This window comes from Micrasema longulum, unplaced genomic scaffold, assembly GCF_059751315.1.
Source record: "Micrasema longulum isolate JH-2025_06_02 unplaced genomic scaffold, ASM5975131v1 h1tg001525l, whole genome shotgun sequence".
NCBI lineage: Eukaryota > Metazoa > Arthropoda > Insecta > Trichoptera > Brachycentridae > Micrasema > Micrasema longulum.
This window is the reverse complement of record NW_028278708.1, coordinates 15399-34038: the sequence shown is the minus strand read 5'-3', so window position 1 is coordinate 34038 and position 18640 is coordinate 15399. Positions and strand designations below refer to the sequence as shown.

Below are 18640 nucleotides of genomic sequence, written 5' to 3'. Positions count from 1 at the left end.
CATGAAGGTAAGGTGATCAGTCCTACACTTCAGTTATCAGTCCAAGAACTAATAAATATTACCTTTAAAAATATTTTTACGTCCAACCTGCCAGGAATATAACCCAGGGCCTCAAGAATAGTAAGAAAATACATCAACCACTACACAACAAGTTGACTTGTCTCCACTCAATTTCTTTATTCAGGATTTTTTCCTGAGAGCAGCCATCCAGTCAAAAACACTCGTCTAGGGTCCTGGTTCTATTTCACAGACAGAACTGTATTCTTAGTCCGCCTGGACACCTCTATAGGTACCTATCGGATTCAACTCCTGGCAGGATGGACTTTAAGAATAGTTTAAAGGGTGGTTTTACGTTCTACACTGCAAAATTAATTTCATTATCCTTGGACTGACACGTGAAGAGCAAGACCGATCACCTTACCTTCCTTGTGAAAAAAATTATCCAGATACGCTTTGATTGGAGTAAAATGATCTGCCTTTTACACTACTGGGTACGGATAGGGAAATTATGATCATAATTCATTTTTGTTTCAAAGTACCTAATCTATTAAAAATATTAAATATTTTTTTCATCTGATTGCCTATAAATTTTAATTATTCACTTTTTAGCTAAATGCCGACTGGTTCCGAAGTTATTACCTCATCATCAGGACTTAAATTAAAGTGGTTTTAACAAATTTATAAACAAATGTGTGTGGAATGCTTTTTATATTTCATTTCATTTGAATAAAAATAAAATAATAAAAATAATAAAATACTTTTAAAAATAATCTGTACAGTTTCGAACACCTGAGAGTCGGCTGTCTGGAGTTCTCGAACGCTTTGATCAGTGATAGTGCCACTTATTCAAAAACATATCTTAGGCATTTTAAAATATGGCAAACTTACCGCAGATATATTTTTGAAGAATGTCCCTATTTTGTACCGCATTTTACAATGGGCTTACTACTACTAATACCATCACGCCATTTCTCCGTAGGGGTAAGCAAAGAGAATGGACCGCCCCACACACGTCTAACATGGGATACATTCCTAGCTCCTTCCACATTCATACATCTTGTCATACATGCCCTTCGATTTTGGCTGCTTTTGACATGACCAGACTTAAGATTTTGGTATATCTGATCATGCCACGTCTTCCTTGGTCATTCTCGTCTCACGTTACCGGTAATTAGTAAACTAGTTTGATAATGTCCTAACAAGACAAACGCGTCACAAATATTTTTTAAAAAAGAAATTGACTTTTTTGTTTTTTTTTTCAATAAAAAAGATAAATACTTGAGCTCTTAATGACTTTAAGTAAAACGTTTGATAACAAAGTTAATGCTTTCAATATTAAAAATAAACTACTTTTTAGTTTTACACCGGCTGGTTCCGAAGTTACTACCTCATCATTAGGAATAACATTAAAGTGGTTTATACAAATTTATACAAAAATTCGTGCCAACCGTTTTTTTTTATGTTAAATTTTTTTTTTTTAATCTACACAATTTTGTACATCTGACTATCGGCTGTCTAGATTATGTAAAACATACCGCTAATATATTTTTGCAGCATGTTTCTATTTTGTACTGCATTTTTCAATAATAAAGCTAAACAAATTATGACATGGCAAAACCACTTTGAATATAAGTTAAAAATAACTACCTCATCATTAGGACTTAAACCAAAGTGGTTTATACCAAATTTATAAAGAAATTCGTGCAAAATGTTTTTTTATAATAAAAATATTTTTAAAAAAAATCTGTAGTTTCGCACACCTGACAATCGGCTGTCTGGAGTTCTCGAACGCCTTGATCAGTAATCATGCCACTTATCAAAGTGGTATAAACATATCTTTGACATTCTTGACTATGGAAAACTTACCGATAATATGTTTTTGCAGAATGTCTCTATTTTGTGCCGCATTTTTCAATGGTATCGCTAAACAAATACGCGGAGTTTTATAATTTTGTGAAGATGATATACTTCGTTCTTCATTCAAATTTCGAATTATTTCGCCATCTTTCGCGGTGGGGGCGCGGCGCGCGGTTAACTGTCATGGCCGTCTAGTGTCAAACTCGCCGGCTGGTATTTTAAATATTTCGTTCCGCTCCGCGTTTGATTTTCAGTGCTTTCCATAATAATAAAATTACAAATGGTGTTGCGTTTATTTGCGTCATAAGTGATAAGTTGTGAAATAATGGGGGCCCATGTAACAAAGACCGATTTCGAATGGGTCTACACGGAGGAACCACATGCCAAAAGAAGAGACATTATTTTAAGTATGTAAATGCATATTAATTAGAAATATTCGTTGTGTGCACGTAGCTGAAACATGCTAACTCACATCTTGATCAATTTTAGCCGCGTTCCTCTAAAATTACTGAAAATATTACAGTTATAAAATGCATTAAAATACGTATTTTATTTGTCATTATTTTTGGGATTCATTTGTTTTTTTTTAAATGCTAGATCTTTCGTTTATTGGGTAGCGTGTTATCTCTATTTACTTGACTGAATACACGCGTCCGTACATTATTTACACAATATTTTTATCTAAGCAAATATTTAGATTCTGAACCACTCAAACTACTAATTTTTTAATCAAACAAAACTTTTTGTGCAACGAATAATTAACAGTAAAAAAGCACGATCTTACATAACTTGTTATTAGTGCAAAATATTTTATTTGTTTTACTTTAGGACAGAACATTATTATTTTATTAAACCGATTTTAGTATGTATTACTTTCTTCTATGGCTTTTTCACCCCCAACTGGGGCGTTCTAGCCAATGTCGAGATGCAGATTTTACTTTACTTAAATATTTACACATGTTGTAGAATTTAATATTACATGCACTATACATATATACCTTATTTACAACTAAACATCATTTGTAATATTATTAATAATAATAATATTTGGCTGATTTATACAGTGCCATTTTTGTGAAAAATCACCTCAAGGGCGCTTTACAATTGTATACTTAAACTTACATTCTAACTAAGCTAAAGTGACATTATATATTCTGATTTAAAATTAAGGGTATGATAATATATTTATTTGTTTATATATACGCCCAGTGGGCATTTTTAAGGACATATTTATACATAGAAAATTATTATAAAGGAATGTAGAAAGACACAATGGTATATAGTACACTCGGTGGGAGTGGAAGCGGGAGAGAGGTGTTTATAATTGAATTTGGTTCAGTGATCGTTTGAAAGAAGACAACTTGCTATCAAAGAAATCAAGACTGGTATGTTTGTGGCAGACCTGAGAATTCTGGGCATAGGGGAATGAAAACCATAGTTAGTTCTATGGTTATCGGTATAAAAGAGTAAGTTTAGTCTGAGGTTTCTAGTTAAGATATTTAATTTTATCGAGCTCCGTAGTTCAGGCGCATCAAAGAGTGATCTGAAAATTTTAAATAGGACTAGAAGGTTGGATTTATTTCGACGGTCTTGAAGAGAAGATATATTTAAGGTAGTTTCTAACTCATTATACGTATATTGGTCTCTGGATAAGCCCAACCTCCAGCCTATCTTTCTTAAAAATCGCATCAAAAGAATTAAAAGAAGCGTGAGACTGATCATCTTACCTTCATGTTACAAAAATTATCAAGACACGCTGCGATTGATGTACCAATGCAGTGCCCTATGCACCCTATGTGCGGAAAGGGAATGATGATGATGATGAGTTTCAGGTATTCTGAATTTTCCCATCATCAGGTGTAAATCGGGTTGTGGTCCCGTGGCTAGTGTCTCGGACTCACGGACCAAAGGTCCGTCGTTCGAATCCCACTCTACCCCAACTTGATTCCATTTTCTAATAGTGAGTTATTTACAACTCGTTGAGAATGGCCCTCAAAATTAAATATTTGGGTAAATCATAAGAACGCAAATATTTCTTTTTATAAAAAAAAAAAAAAAAAAATACAATCTAAACTAAAATGTATACACAGATTAGTACTTAGGTACTGATTGGGTAGGGCGGAAGGGGCAATGTAATGTGAGGTGGAGAGGGTGGTGGGGTTTTCCTAATTATGGGGAATATTGATAGCAGGGGTATGTATTTGAAATATAATATTATTAATTAAAGTTTTCTCTTAATTTAATTTTTTTGGCTTTCAATATTTTCTAAGTTATTCATTATAATCTCTTTATTTGTTATAGAATGTAATATTATGGATATAAACCATTATTTTCATTTACATTTTTTAATATTTTTTTTTTATCAATAAAATTCATAAAAGGTACATGTTTTAAAAAATATATATACGTATCTACTTTTACACATCTAGTAAACGTTATCACTGTAACTCTCCAAAAAAAGAGACTAACTCTTGTGTTCGGAGAGTAACTTACACTATTGTGGTTGTTTATTTATAAGAGTTTATATAATTTTAAATACGAGTACATGAGAAAGAAAAATAAAAACATAGGACACTTAAAGAAAAAACATAAAACAATAATACATTCATACTAATTAAAACTTAATGTAGTTTTTACACGTGTTCAAAAAATTAAAAAAATAACACTATGCTATGAAGAGAGGAGAGGAGATGGGAAGGAAAGAAGAAGGATAAAGTAACAATGAGGAAGTTCAGTGGTTTTTTTCAAATTTTTTATTTGTTAATAGACTGTTAAACTAAGTCAAATTTTTTTTTTTTTTTTTTACATATCGTACTATCGGCGCTACGATTTTTTAAAGTTTTGTATTTCTGAAATAACTCCGCGTGTGACGTCAGAGGTTCATTTCCGCTTATTCTCATTCAGTTCTTCCCATTGGTCCAGAAGCGACAAGCAGACCGGAAATCTTCCATAGCTCTCAGATCATAGGTTGATTCACATGAACCAGTGACGTCATTTAAAGTAGTGCGTTTTTATCAAAATATTTTTTATTATTTTTTCTGTACATTTTCAAGAAACTTTGCGGTACAATTTAATGCACTAATTTTTACCCCGCGTAAGAAAACATTTTTTGTATCCAATTTCCCATAGGGCTGAAGTTCCTCATTTAAATATTCAGATAGTGACATTTCAATCTTGACTTAAATGTAAATAAAGAAGGGGCGTCTCTAACATTAGTAGGTAGATTATTCCACAATCGAGCGGCTACTACTGTAAAAGAGGAGGCAAGAAAATTAGAGCGATGACAGGGTATTTTTATTTATTTATTTATTTATTTAGTATTTCACAGTTTTAAAATGTACAGAGTTTATTTGTTTCAGGTCCCGACTAGCTAGGAAATTCCTGTGTTTAGGAAGGACCTTATTTTATTCATGTGTTTTTTTTATTTTTAATTTCATTAAATGATGCTTAATAAATTCAAAGAATAATAATAACAATATAAAAAATCAATATAAATTTAAATTAGAAAACATGCAAGTAATAATAATAAAAATTGAATCATAAAAATAGATTAGAAAATATGCCATTAATAGTAAATAAATGAGACACAATTATTATAAATTATAAAACATACCGATAATAATAAAAATTGAACCACAAATACACATTATAATATATAAAATGAGTAATTAAGAAATTAAACAAAAATATAAATTGGAAAACATACCGATAATATTAAAAGGGTTCTCTCGTTACTAGAACGAAGAGATAGTCCGTGTTGTGAAAGAGGTTGGAAGAGCTCTCTCAGATAAACAGGCGAAGTGGGATATTGTGAAGAAGTGATAGAATGTGAATGTTTCTTCTATGCCTGATGCTGAGCCAGTGTAGTTGCGTGCGATACTCAGTTATGTGGTCAAATTTGCGAAGATTAAAGATATAACCTGCTTGCACTTGTATATAACATAGAAATAGTTTAGTCTCCCACCAGTCTGATGATGTTAGTCACGACAAAACGCGTTCGCTGATAAAAATTATAAATAAAAGTGGATAAAACTATGTACGTGTTTTATAATTAATTAAATATAATTATATGTATAATGTAGCAACGAACCATTAAATTTATTACTTTTATTCAATTTTGTATTTCATTTAATGAATTTGTAAGGTGTAAAATGCCTGATTTTGAGTGACTCTTAACTTGTTTCAATAAGTTTCAATTTCGGCTGAAAATCTTGTTTCACCCTGATGGCAAGTGTTGAAATAAGCAGATTTCACTGCATTTTTCATTTAGTTTATCTACAAAAGTGTTTTGTATTTTGTTTTTATCATTATTTATTATATTTTGTTAAAGCATAAGCCGTTGAATAATTTAAGTAATAAACATTATCCTTAATAAAATTTAAGCATTCTGCTGTGTTGTAAATTGTGAATAGAAAATTATTTATGGTTGTTATACAAATCAGTCGCTCCATTTAACACAATTTATTCAATGCCAAACTCAATCAATCGATCAATAAAAATATCACAAAATCTACCTAATAAGACTCAATAGTTAGATATTTCACTGAAACCTCCTATCCACACCCGATGGCGCATAAGGCACTACATTGGTACACTGAATTCATTGTATATCAATCATCTGTTACCTGAATAAGGTGATCGACATTGAACGGGATATATTGTAGTGTTAAACCACTTTTTTAATCAATATATCAAGTCGACCCTCCTAGGAATCGAACCCAGACCTCAAGCATAGTATTCAAAAGCCACCACTACTTTCTTCTTCTTTTTCAGCCTTATTCTCTCCACTGCCGGATGGCAGCCTCTTCCAAACGTCTCCATTCCTTCCCATCACCCGCTTTTATCATCCATGTTATACCAGCAATGTCATCGACCCATCTTTTCTGTGGCCTTCTGGCACTTCTTTAGTGTGCCCATGGTCTCCATTTCATTATTCTGGGTCCACCTTCACCTCTGCCATTTTAATTTTGCTGACGATCCATGATATCCACGACTCCGGTTCGGCGCCTTATTTCTTCATTTCTTATTATGTCTCTTAGACATACACCGAGCATCTGTCTTTCCGTGAATCATTGCGTGCACTCTAGTTTTTGGCTACTTTTCTGCGTTACAGACATGGTTTCTAGTCTGTATGTCGTCACCGGCAATATACATGTTTCGTAGACTTGTCTTTTTAAGCATACAGACACTTGTTTATTTTCAAAAACATATTTTAGTTTGCCGAAAGCAGCCCAACTTAGCCCTATTCTTCTTGGCAACTCCGCTGTCTGGTTATCTTTACCAAGTTTGACTTTGTGTCCTAGATATATGTATTCATCAACCAATTTGATTTTATTATTGTTAATGAAAACGTCTCTCTTTATTGGACTCATAACCTTTGTTTTATCAATATTAATTTCCAAACCAATCCTTTTTGAAGCCTTGTGTAGTTCCACAATCATTTCGCCTAGTTTATTATTTTTATTTTATTCAGAAAACATACAGTCATACATAATAAGTATTAAAAACAACAATTTTTTAACATAAAAAGACCAATTAAGTTTTCATAAGTTATGCAAAAGATATAAACATTAAATGTGACCAACAAAATTAATAAATAAGAATTTCAAGTGAAAAAATAATAATTTTTAACATTTGCGTTTTCCATGGAGGTAATAAATAAAAATACCGAATGCACACTCCGAGCCATCCACGCACACACATGAAAGCACATATAAAACATACACAAACATATACATTACATGCGGCACATATACAAGGCATAAACCACTCAAGACGCACATTCAGCAACTATCCCAAATAATCGACCCCATGAAGAAATTTTCTGTACAAATGCAACGTGCAGTTAAAAATGTCTACGTCCACACTGAGTCCATTATACGTGTCTTTACTTATGACCACTGTGTCATCTGCGAATCTGAGGTGACTCAAGTACATGCCATGGATCTTTACACCCTTATTCTCCCAAATCAGGGTTTAAAAAACATCCACCAAGGCTAGTATAAAGAGCTGTGGCGATATTACGTCCCCATGTCTGACACCTTTCTCTATTTTAATCCGATCAATTTTGGGTCCTCGTCAATCCTCACATCCATTGAAGCATTGTCATAAATGAATTTTAATAATCCAATGTATCTAGAATCAACTCTGCTACCACTACACTACTATGGATAAATTCATTTGAAAGATCGAACAACGAATAAAAGTCATATTTTATTTTTCTTTAATGAAATGAACAAAGATAATAAAAAGTACAGTCAGGAATACAATATATTCAAGAAAGAAGTAAAAATTACATCTACATATAATTCTTCTAAATGTAACACTGATTGAAAACATCGTTTATATCTTTTTTGTAATTTGTTTATGTTATTCTAAAAATATTATTAATTAAAATAACATAAACTATTGTAAGACCTCACTCCCCATTATGTACACAAGAATTGTTTATTTCTTTTACGTAATGGGAAACGTCAATGTAAATATATGTGTTTGATTAATGTAAATTGTATTTAGTTGTAATATTGTATTTTTATTTGTTATTAATAAATAAAAAAATATCAGAGTCCGTTCAAACAAACTGCCCACATAAAAAACGTGTCAACTAACTGAGGCTTAGATTTAATGAAAGACTCCGTGGTGTAGTGGTCAAGACGCTCGACTCACGCACGGAAGATGCCAGGTTCGATTCCCGGTGAGAACACAAAAATTAAAACGTGATTTTTCTCAAGCCTGGGTGTTCTGTGATGTAATTCACCACTGTAATTGGGCCTCCTGGCCGGTTGTGTTGCAAAAATAAATAAATAAATTCAAATAAACATTAGTATTTTCTCACAATGTTAATAATGTGATGAGGATAGAGAAAACTTTTTACGCACTTCAGCATATTTATTTACAAATGATGAATGCTTTTTCTCTGTATGGGCGACTCTATTTGACTATTAGGTTAAATTATTTAAATTTTTAAAAAAATATTTGGACTTGTGTTATTTTGAAACTGTAAAATGGGTTCCAGTGTATTTGAACGGACGCTTGGGCTCAAAGGTTAACAGTTCAATACTAGAATGAGTCAACAATTGATTTTAGAACATTTCTATAGTGTTTAAACTAAAATGCCTATGTCTGTATTAACCTTATTCAACTCCAACAATTGTTCTGCTTTTGTAAACTCTGACCTCCAATTTGTTCCCTAACCCTTTCACTACTCAATTTTATTCAACTTCAATGAGCAAGCCTTTTTAAAAACAGTTAATAGACTATAAATTAAGCCAAATTTAAAAATAGATATTCTTATGTAATATCGCTATGATTTTCAAAAGTTTTATTATTTCTTCTTCTTCTTCGTTTTTTCATGGCCTTTTCACATCTCAACTTGGGTGTTCTGGCCAGTGTCGAGTAGTTTTTTTTTTTTTTTTACATATATACACATGTGTTAGTAATATAATATGTTCAAGTTAGTATGTTAGTATTTAATATAATATGTACATATAATAATAAAACATATTTACAGCTTTACACCATTTACAAGTAGATATTTACATAGGATTTTAAATACACGTTTATTGGGTGGGGACAGGAGAGTTAGAATATGAATAGGGAATGGGATATTAATATCAGAGAGGTCGGATAGGAAATCAGGATAACAATCATTTATGGGGCATCCAAAAAAAATATGGTTTAAATCTTCCTCATCTAGCTGACATTCGCAAATGGCAGAGTCCCGGACATGGATTCTGAACAGGTTTTATTATTTAAATGACTGTGATGTCATCTCTGTGTTACCATCACTATTCATGTTAGTTTGACAGCTGTCATTTTAATCAAGCTATACTTTAAGGACTATAAGTCAACGAAATTTGTGTTTCCCTGCGTAATTTCTAAATCAAAATCATTTATTAAATAAATAATTTTAAAATGACTAATTGTGCTCTCTTAAATCGAAGTTAAAATTTCCTCATGTTTGTAGAGTGTTATTTCAATTAGCGTTGGTTAGCATTTTGCTCAAGTGGTGAGTCAAGAATTCTCTATTACTTACTACCAATTACCAATGAATCACCTGACAGTAACCAACTTGAAATTGGTCTTCGTCCAAAAGATTAGCCTATTGAAAATGACAGTGCGATCAGAGGGTAAAAAAATATATTCTTTAAAATTGCCTATAGTCCTTAAAATATAGCTTGATTAGAATGACAGCTGTCAAACTAATTTCATTAGTGATGGGAAATTACTGATCACTGATCAAATCAATTTTATCAGTTTTTTCATGAAATCATGAAACTCTGTTTCCGAAAATTGATATAAAAAACGCAAAAACAAGCCTATTATAGTGTGTTTAACACAATTATTCACCAAAAAATTAGACATTTATACTTTTTTCATGAACAACATCAAATTAATATTTTTTTTATTCGATCAATTTGTCCCATCTCTAACATTTTTGCAAAATGATGTAACCTTGTAAGAACATTGTTAATAATTAGTTTTATTTTAGTTCTCTTTTATTTATTTTATTTTATTTTTTATTTTATTTTATTATTTTCTTTTCTTTTATTCAGGAAACATACAGTACAGTTACAAAGTTTAATATTTTACACAATTAGACTTAATTCTAATGGACCAGTGAAGTTTCCATATTAAAAAGCAATTACCTATATGTAAGGTTAATTATGAAAGTATAAAAAAGAGAAGGAAAAAGAAAAACATAAATGAAAGTTGTTTAAAAATTAAAATTTAAGTGAAAAAAATATATTTTAGAGTTTGTAGTTTGTAGTGAGTATTTACAAATGGTAATAATATTAAAAATGAATAAAATTTGTAATAGTAATTAAAAATTAAGAATTGAAATAAAGAATGAAAAACATGCTCAGATGTAGTAAATAAAATAAAATAGTAACAACATTTAAAAAAAAAAAAAAGGTAGTTTTAAAGCTGATTTTATATATTAATGTTGATTTATGTTTCAAGCATTGAATTAAAAAAATTAATTAACACGCCAGATACAAATGATTTTTCATGTGTCAATATAAATATCTCCTTTGACGTTACTACAAAGTTATGTCATCACTTTTTCTGACAACTGTCATTCTAATCATGTTACATTTTAAGGACTATAGTTAAAGTTTTTACCCGTTTTAAATATTTAGAATGCTAGCCAAATGATGAGTGGAATCCGGATTCTGAAATAAAGACCAGAAACTCCTGTGCAACCGAGATCTGAGAATCAGCACAAGATGGAGAGTAATAAAAGCTCATGTTTTGCCAATATTTTGAGCCTGTCCAAATTTTTGTATACAAGGACTTAATCCAGCCAATGACAGGTCGTAAGCCGTGTAGAAGCCTAGACTTCTATATTGCCTTCTCTGACATGTTCTTCATCTCTGCCGTAATATATTAACGTACTTGATGTTTTTTCCAAATGTCTGTGGACCGTTCTTAGAAAAATTATGTTAAAATGACATTGAAACGACTAAAACTATTAACAATGACGTGCAAAAACTATTAGAATGAACAAACAAAAACTTCTTAACACTAAATGCCAAGAAATGCAATATAATACATTTCCAAACACAAAAGAAGAACCATAACATAAACATAAAAATAAACAACGAAACTCTTAAAGAACTAGAACATGTGACTTACCTAGGACTCACAATGGACAGACAATTAAAATGGACAAAACACATAGACGGACTCACTAAAGTAATGGCATCACTACATAGCCTCTTCTACAAAATTAAAGATTTTATACCGAGAAAGGAAAAAATTATGATGTACGAAGCCTATGAAGTAAATTGAGTTACATGATCGCCTTCTGGGGAACTGGTAACAAGACAGACATAACAAGAATACAAAGACAACAAAATAAAATTCTTAAACTAACATACAACCTACCCTACCTGACCTCTACGACTGAACTGTACAAAAAAACACACCAGTTTGACATAAACTACTTGATTAAAATTGTGCACAAAATAACACTGGGAAACATACAAGACGACGACACAATATTAGCCAAAAATGCTGACATACACAAATATAACACCAGACAACAACAACACTATCATATTGAAAAAGCAAAGACAAACACAGGACAGTAAAAAATACTACATAATGGACTTAAACACTACAACGACTTACCTTACTACTTGAAAACTTTTACTGGAGACAAATTTAAAATCAATCTGAAAAAGCACATGATGACTGAACTAACTAGACTAGACGAGACATAAAATGACTTGACAATATTAAATTTCTAATGTAACCCTAACGGGTTTTTTAAAATTGTAAATAAATAAAAAAAAGAATTCTTTTTTTTTCAGAAAAGTATCCAGAGATTAAGAAGTTGTTTGGCCACGACCCGCAATTCAAATGGGTAGTGACCTTGATGGTCCTCACGCAGCTAGTCATGATGTTCCTCATGAGGGACCGCAGCTGGCCGACCATACTCCTAGTGGCGTACACCTTCGGCGGAGTCATCAACCACTCCCTCATGCTGGGTGAGTCCACACTACTTTTACTAACTCTTCTGCGTCACTTTGGACGTGCAGAGCGAATGGACAGCGAAATAACGGCTAAAAGGATCTACGATGCGAACGTTGATGGGTGCAGAGAACGAGGAAGACCGAGAGAGACATGGCATGATCGAGTCTATCAAATGCCTGAAGATGGACATGTCAAGAGTAGGAATAATCGGCGTGCGCGCATGAGAAGATGTATGAATGTAGAGGAAGCGAGGTATGTAAGAGATGTTCTGAATCAGGTAGAAGAATTTGTGTATCTGAGAAGTATGTTTACTAGGGATGGAAAGGAGGTTAAGTGCCGGGAACAGGGTGAACGGTGCACTGAAATCTACTTTGGCAAACAAATGTTTATCGCAGGAGGCTAAACTAGCAGTTCACAATGGAGTTCTAGTGCCAACTCTAATTTATGGAAGCGAAATATAAAATTGGAAAAATGATGATGAAAGTAGGTTAAATGCTGTCAAAATGCGATCCCTCAGGCGAATGTGTGTTAAAACGATGTATGATAGGTGCACAAATGTCAAGATCTGTGAACTGTGTAAGGCTGAGACTTGCATTATTGACAGAATCAAGAAAGGGGTGCTGCGTCGGTTTGAACATGTTAAAAGGATCTACGATACGAGTGTTGTTGGATGCAGAAAACGAGGAAGGCCGAGAAAGACATGGCACGATCAAGTCCATCAAATATTTGAAGATGGACATGTCGAGAGTAGGAATATTCGGCGTGCGTGCATGAGAAGATGTATGAATGTAGAGGAAACTAGGTCTGCATGCAAAGACAGAGTGATGTGGCATTCTATCTTATCTGCCTACCCCTATACGTATATTTGGGATACTTCCATGAAAAATAACTCTTAAAAGTCTGCTTGTAAAAATATATTAATAATCGGTAGTGGGGAAGTTTGAAAATGCCTTCAGACACGTGCGAATGCTAATCAAATGTAATACGACACGCCCCGACCGCAGGTTTCGGCCAACTTCTGGCCGAAATTTGAGAGCCAGCGTTCATTAAAAATGATCATTGAATAATTTCTTAAATATTTTTAAAATACCAAAAATTCTCATATAATTTCTCAATACATACAGAATACAGAATATTTTTTATGGAATTCATCGAGATATGAAAGGGTCAATTAAATTTAATAAATAAATGCAGGTGTAGTTATTTATCAGCGATTTTGACACGACGAAGAATGTGATTATAAAATTATTGACAATCATCGAAACGAGGATATTGATTTGTCTCGATGATAAGGAAGCATTATCGGGCAACGCTGTCACTAGACGCACGTGACAACTCATCACCTGTCACGAGCAATGGCCCGCAGACACGAGGACAAACACAAGGCGTATTAGATAAGATTGTAAAGCCCCCTACAGGTGTCAAAGTAATGATAAACAAACAATCCAACTGTGCACAGAGAATAACCCATTTGGAATTGAAAAGGTTACAATTTGTTTAATTTATTGGGATAAGATCCGTTGGAAGGTAATCCCAATTTGGTATTAGTTTTTATTGTTATTATTTTATACACTAGCAGCCATTAAACTGGTACGAGGTGTGTTCAGAAAATAATGGGAATTTTTATTATTTTGCATGTTTGGAGAGTCCGATTGTCAATTATTTATTATTGTTTTATTTTAAAGATACAAACAGTCGACAATGATATAGTAACATTAACAAAAATACAGTTCAAAGACAGACCAGCAAAGTTTCTAAATAAGAATCATTCATATTATTAAATTGTGTTACAACAAAAGGGTGTGTTTATGTGTATCTGTATGAGAGTAAGTGTAGATGTGTGTTTATGTGTATTAGTGTAGGAGTAAGTGTTCAGGTGTGTGTAAGTGTGAGCATCTTTAAATAGTAAGTGGGATTGTATCGCAGGAGTCTTAATTTATTTTTAAATAAATTAAGGGGCATGTAAAATTTTTATTTATTATTTATTTTATTTATAAATTATAGTAAAATTAATTATATTAGTAAAATATATCTATAGATGAAAAAAAGCATTATATTAGAGCAAGAACGATAGAGGAAAGAGTGTTGTGCATAGTTAGTGATACAGACTGGCAGATGGAACAAATACTTATTTCTTGTCACGCGAAAGGGGATATTCAGATTAATTTTGGAGAGTAGGTTAAAAGAGTCTACTTTATTATTTAATAATTTATGTAAATAGCATAATTCAGATACAGTGCGTCTATATACGGCCTAAGCCAATTACAACAGTTACATGAAGAAACATAAATACAAGAAACTGAACAAAAATAACATAAAACTATTTAGCAAAGACAAACAAGGGCAAAATAATAATGGTATACAATATATTCATAAAAACGAAAGACATAAAACTTCGAGCAAAACCATGCCAATCCAACTTCATCCCACACTGTTTAGTCGCGAAGAGATCTACGAAAAACCGGGAAAGATCTATCCCAAAAAATTCCAAGCCGTGTGATGAATTGACTAATCTACACATTCTAGACATTGGAGCATAAAAACCAAAGTTGCTCTTTGATTTAATAAATAGCAGATTTTGACTTCTGGTGACACGGTTGGGAACATGAAAAGAAATTGATCGCAACAGAGATGGGACATCACTTATGGCATTAGGTATTTTAAAAATGCATATAAGGTCCATCTCAGTTCTACGTGTCTCCAATGAAGACAGATTAAGAGATCGCTCTATTTAAAAATAGGAATAATTACCCCTTTGTAATCCGATGCAACATACGCGTTTGGACACGTTCATAGACTTTGCTATCTCTTTAACCTTAGTCTGACGGTTGTTGAGCATCATTTGGCGAACTTGGGCAATGTTGTTTTCGGTGTTTGCAGATTTTGGCCGTCCCAAACGTTCAATGTCATCCAAGCCGGTACGTCCACGTTTAAATTCAGCTGCCCAAAATTTGACTGTGGTATACGATGGAGCAGAGCCCCCATACAGTGTCCAACTCGTCTTTTATTTGCGTAGGCGTATTGCCTTTTAAAAATAAATATTTAATAACGGCTCGAAACTCGATTTTTTCCATTTTTACAAAAACACTTATAGAAACTTACTCAAACGACTGGCAAAAAATAACTGCGCGTCCGAAATTTTCACAAACAGCGCACTAAATTTAGTGAACGCGCATTTGCGGTCGCAGGCCCTACGGCATGGAATGCTCTCCCAGCAGAGGTGCGAGGCTGTGAAAGTGAAGTGATGTTTTGGAAAAAACTTAAAACCCACTGGTTCTCTAAATCATTTGAATAAATCCTTAGCATGTGTCAACAAAATAAATTGTTTTAATTAAATTACAAATTTAAAAGCTTCAATAATTTATTTTGTTTAACTATAAAATCACTATGTAAAGCGCCCTTGAGGTATTATATTACGAAAATGGCGCTATATAAGTTATCCATAATAATAATAATAAAGCGTGTGCAAACACATTCCCCAATTTTCGTTGACAAGTGCTGCCATCTTCATGTTGAGATCGGAAACATTTCAGACAACCCTCGTATGCGAACTCCCAAATATTTGAAGCCGTCAAATTTCTCCATCCTCTGCCCGTAATTATAGAGAGGTCGATCAGGGTCAGGACGGGATTTCGCATACCTTCTGCGGTGATATTAGTTCAGGCAGTGACAGGAATTTTCAATGATGTTGATTTGTACAATGAGTGTGTATGAATGAACATACACCTGCATTCCTAATACACTCGAGTATTGATAAACAAATCAATGATATGATATTGATATTAATTGAATTGTTTTTATCAGTATTGTTGAACACATACTTGAAATGAAGTGTTATTAAATTATTCTTCCACCTCTGATCACACATTATTATCTCACATTATCAGTAATGAGGAAGTTCAATGATTTTTTAAAAATAAATATTTATTTGGTATAACCGTTAACTGTCTTCTGTATGCGGATGATGCCGTGCTTCTTGCTAGCAGCAAAGAAGACCTTCAATTCTCGGTTACAAAAGTCTACGATGTATGCAAGAAAAGCGATTTGCTTATGAATGTTGATAAATCGAAAGTGATGGTTTTTGAAAGGGATGAAAATATAACTAAATGTGAGATCAGCGTGAACGTAGATATTCTGAATCAGGTAGAAGAATCTGTGTACCTGGGAAGTATGTTTACTAGGGACGGAAAGGCCGAGAAAGATATTGAAAGGAGGGTGAGTGCCGGGAACAGGGTGAACGGTGCACTAAAATCTACTTTGGCAAACAAATGTTTATCGCGGGAGGCTAAACTAGCAGTTCACAACGGAGTTCTAGTGCCAATTCTAATGTATGGGAGCGAAGCATGGAATTGGAAAAATAATGATGAAAGTATGTTAAATGGTGTTGAAATGCGATCCCTCAGGCCGATGTGTGGTAAAATGATGTATGATAGGTGCACAAATGTCGAGATCCGTGAAGTGTGTAAGGCTGAGACATGCATTATTGACAGAATCAAGAAAGGGGTGCTGCGTTGGTTTGGACATGTAGAGCGAATGGACAGCAAAAGAACGTCTAAAAGGATCTATTTGTTGTTGTTGTAATAACAGATTATTTATTTAACATTCTGTACATATTGTCAATGAGGAACTTCAGCCCTACGAGAAATTGGATACAAAAAATGTTTTCTTGCACGCGGTAAAAGTTAGAGCATTAAATTGTACGGCAAAATTTCTTGAAAATGTACGATAAAAAAATGTATATATTTGTTAAAACAGATTATTTATTTAACATTCTGTACATATTGTCAATGGGGATCTTCAGCCCTACGGGAAATTGGATACAAAAAATGTCAATAGAAAATAAAAATAATTAGGCTAAACAATGACATACAAAAATATAAACAATTGTATTTGTATGTAAATTACCTTAAATTCCACAATGTTTTGAGTATGTTCAAATGCTTGCTGACTGGCTAGATTTCCTCCCCGGAGAGTTATTCATACTTACATTTGTTGCAACAGAGAGAGAGTAAACACTTTTGAGAAGGGAATATGGAAGTCTAGGCATTTACATTTTAACATTTAGTAAAATGTTTGACCACAAAGTTAATGCTTTAAATATTATTAATATAATAAAAAAATTACTCTGGCGGCAGCCGATCGTTACATGTTAGTTTAAATGTGCACCAACGGACTCAATTCGGTGAATGCGCATTTTCGGTCGCAGGCGCTATGGCACGGAACGCTCTCCCAGCAAAAGTGCCAAGCTGTCGAGTGAACTGATGTTTTGGAAAAAACTTAATACCCACCTGTTCTCTGAATCATTTCAACAAATCTATAGCATGTGATGACAAAATACAATTTTGCTTTACTTAAATTTTAAGTAAAATTTAAAACAATAATAATAGAATCGCCTTTTAAAGCGCTCTTGAGGTATTTTATTACAAAAATGATGCTGCATAAGTTATTCGTAATAATAAAAAGTGCTGCGTAAACTATGACGTCATAAAACATATTTATGAATATATTTTTCATAGTATATGTATGAGACATCTTATAAATGGTATATTAAATGGAAGATTTAAATAAATTTCATAAATATGTTAATTTTACAATTATAATATTATTGTAAGACACACTAAAAATGTTATTTTTTAAAATTTAGCCTCTGAGTAGTAAACAAGTTAGGTGAATATTCAAACTGAGACAAATATTTGTTGTCAAGGATGTACATGGGTCAGTCAAAAAAATCAGTGTAAAATGAACACAAATATTTTATTTGGGAAATCAACAGTTCTACATACATATTTACAGTAAACAAACAGATATAGTGTATAAACTCAGAACTAATAACAGATTTCCACATAGTATACAAAGTTAGTAAAGAAAATATAATGCATATCAAACAAATACATATAAAAATGTTATTTTCATGTACTCGTAAATATTTTTTAATAATCAAAGAACTTTTTAATATTTTTTTAAGAACAGTAAGTTACTGTAAATTGGGCGGGATTAGGACAAGGATGCTTGAAGAGAGGATAAGGAGGGGAAGGGAGATGTACATATTTATTATTATAATGTCTACTAAGTTACATAATGCATTTTTAGTTTAAATTTTAAATCTGACAGAGTGACGTTTGTGTAATCTATATCTTTAAATTTTGTATTGCACACTAAAAAATTCCTACGAAAAAAAGCATTTTTAACATACGATGTTTTATTTATTGATACATGAAACAGCTGGTATATAATAGAATATATAAGGTTATGTTCCATATCAAAATTCTAAGAAAAATCTAACATGTTAATTTAATACATA

At 32.6% G+C, this 18640-nt stretch overlaps 1 protein-coding gene across 1 annotated transcript in view; it reads left to right on the top strand.

Annotated features, from left to right (window-relative positions):
• Positions 1-1997: 1997 nt before the first annotated feature.
• ifc (delta4-sphingolipid-FADS-like protein ifc) overlaps positions 1998-18640 on the top strand; it is a gene marked incomplete at its 3' end in the record, with an annotated part of 31912 nt that continues 15269 nt past the window's right edge. The window contains exons 1-2 of the mRNA XM_088236223.1: positions 1998-2264; positions 12177-12353. Of these exons, the coding sequence (XP_088092349.1) occupies positions 2183-2264; positions 12177-12353 (259 nt within the window). The remainder of the gene's footprint in view (positions 2265-12176; positions 12354-18640) is intronic.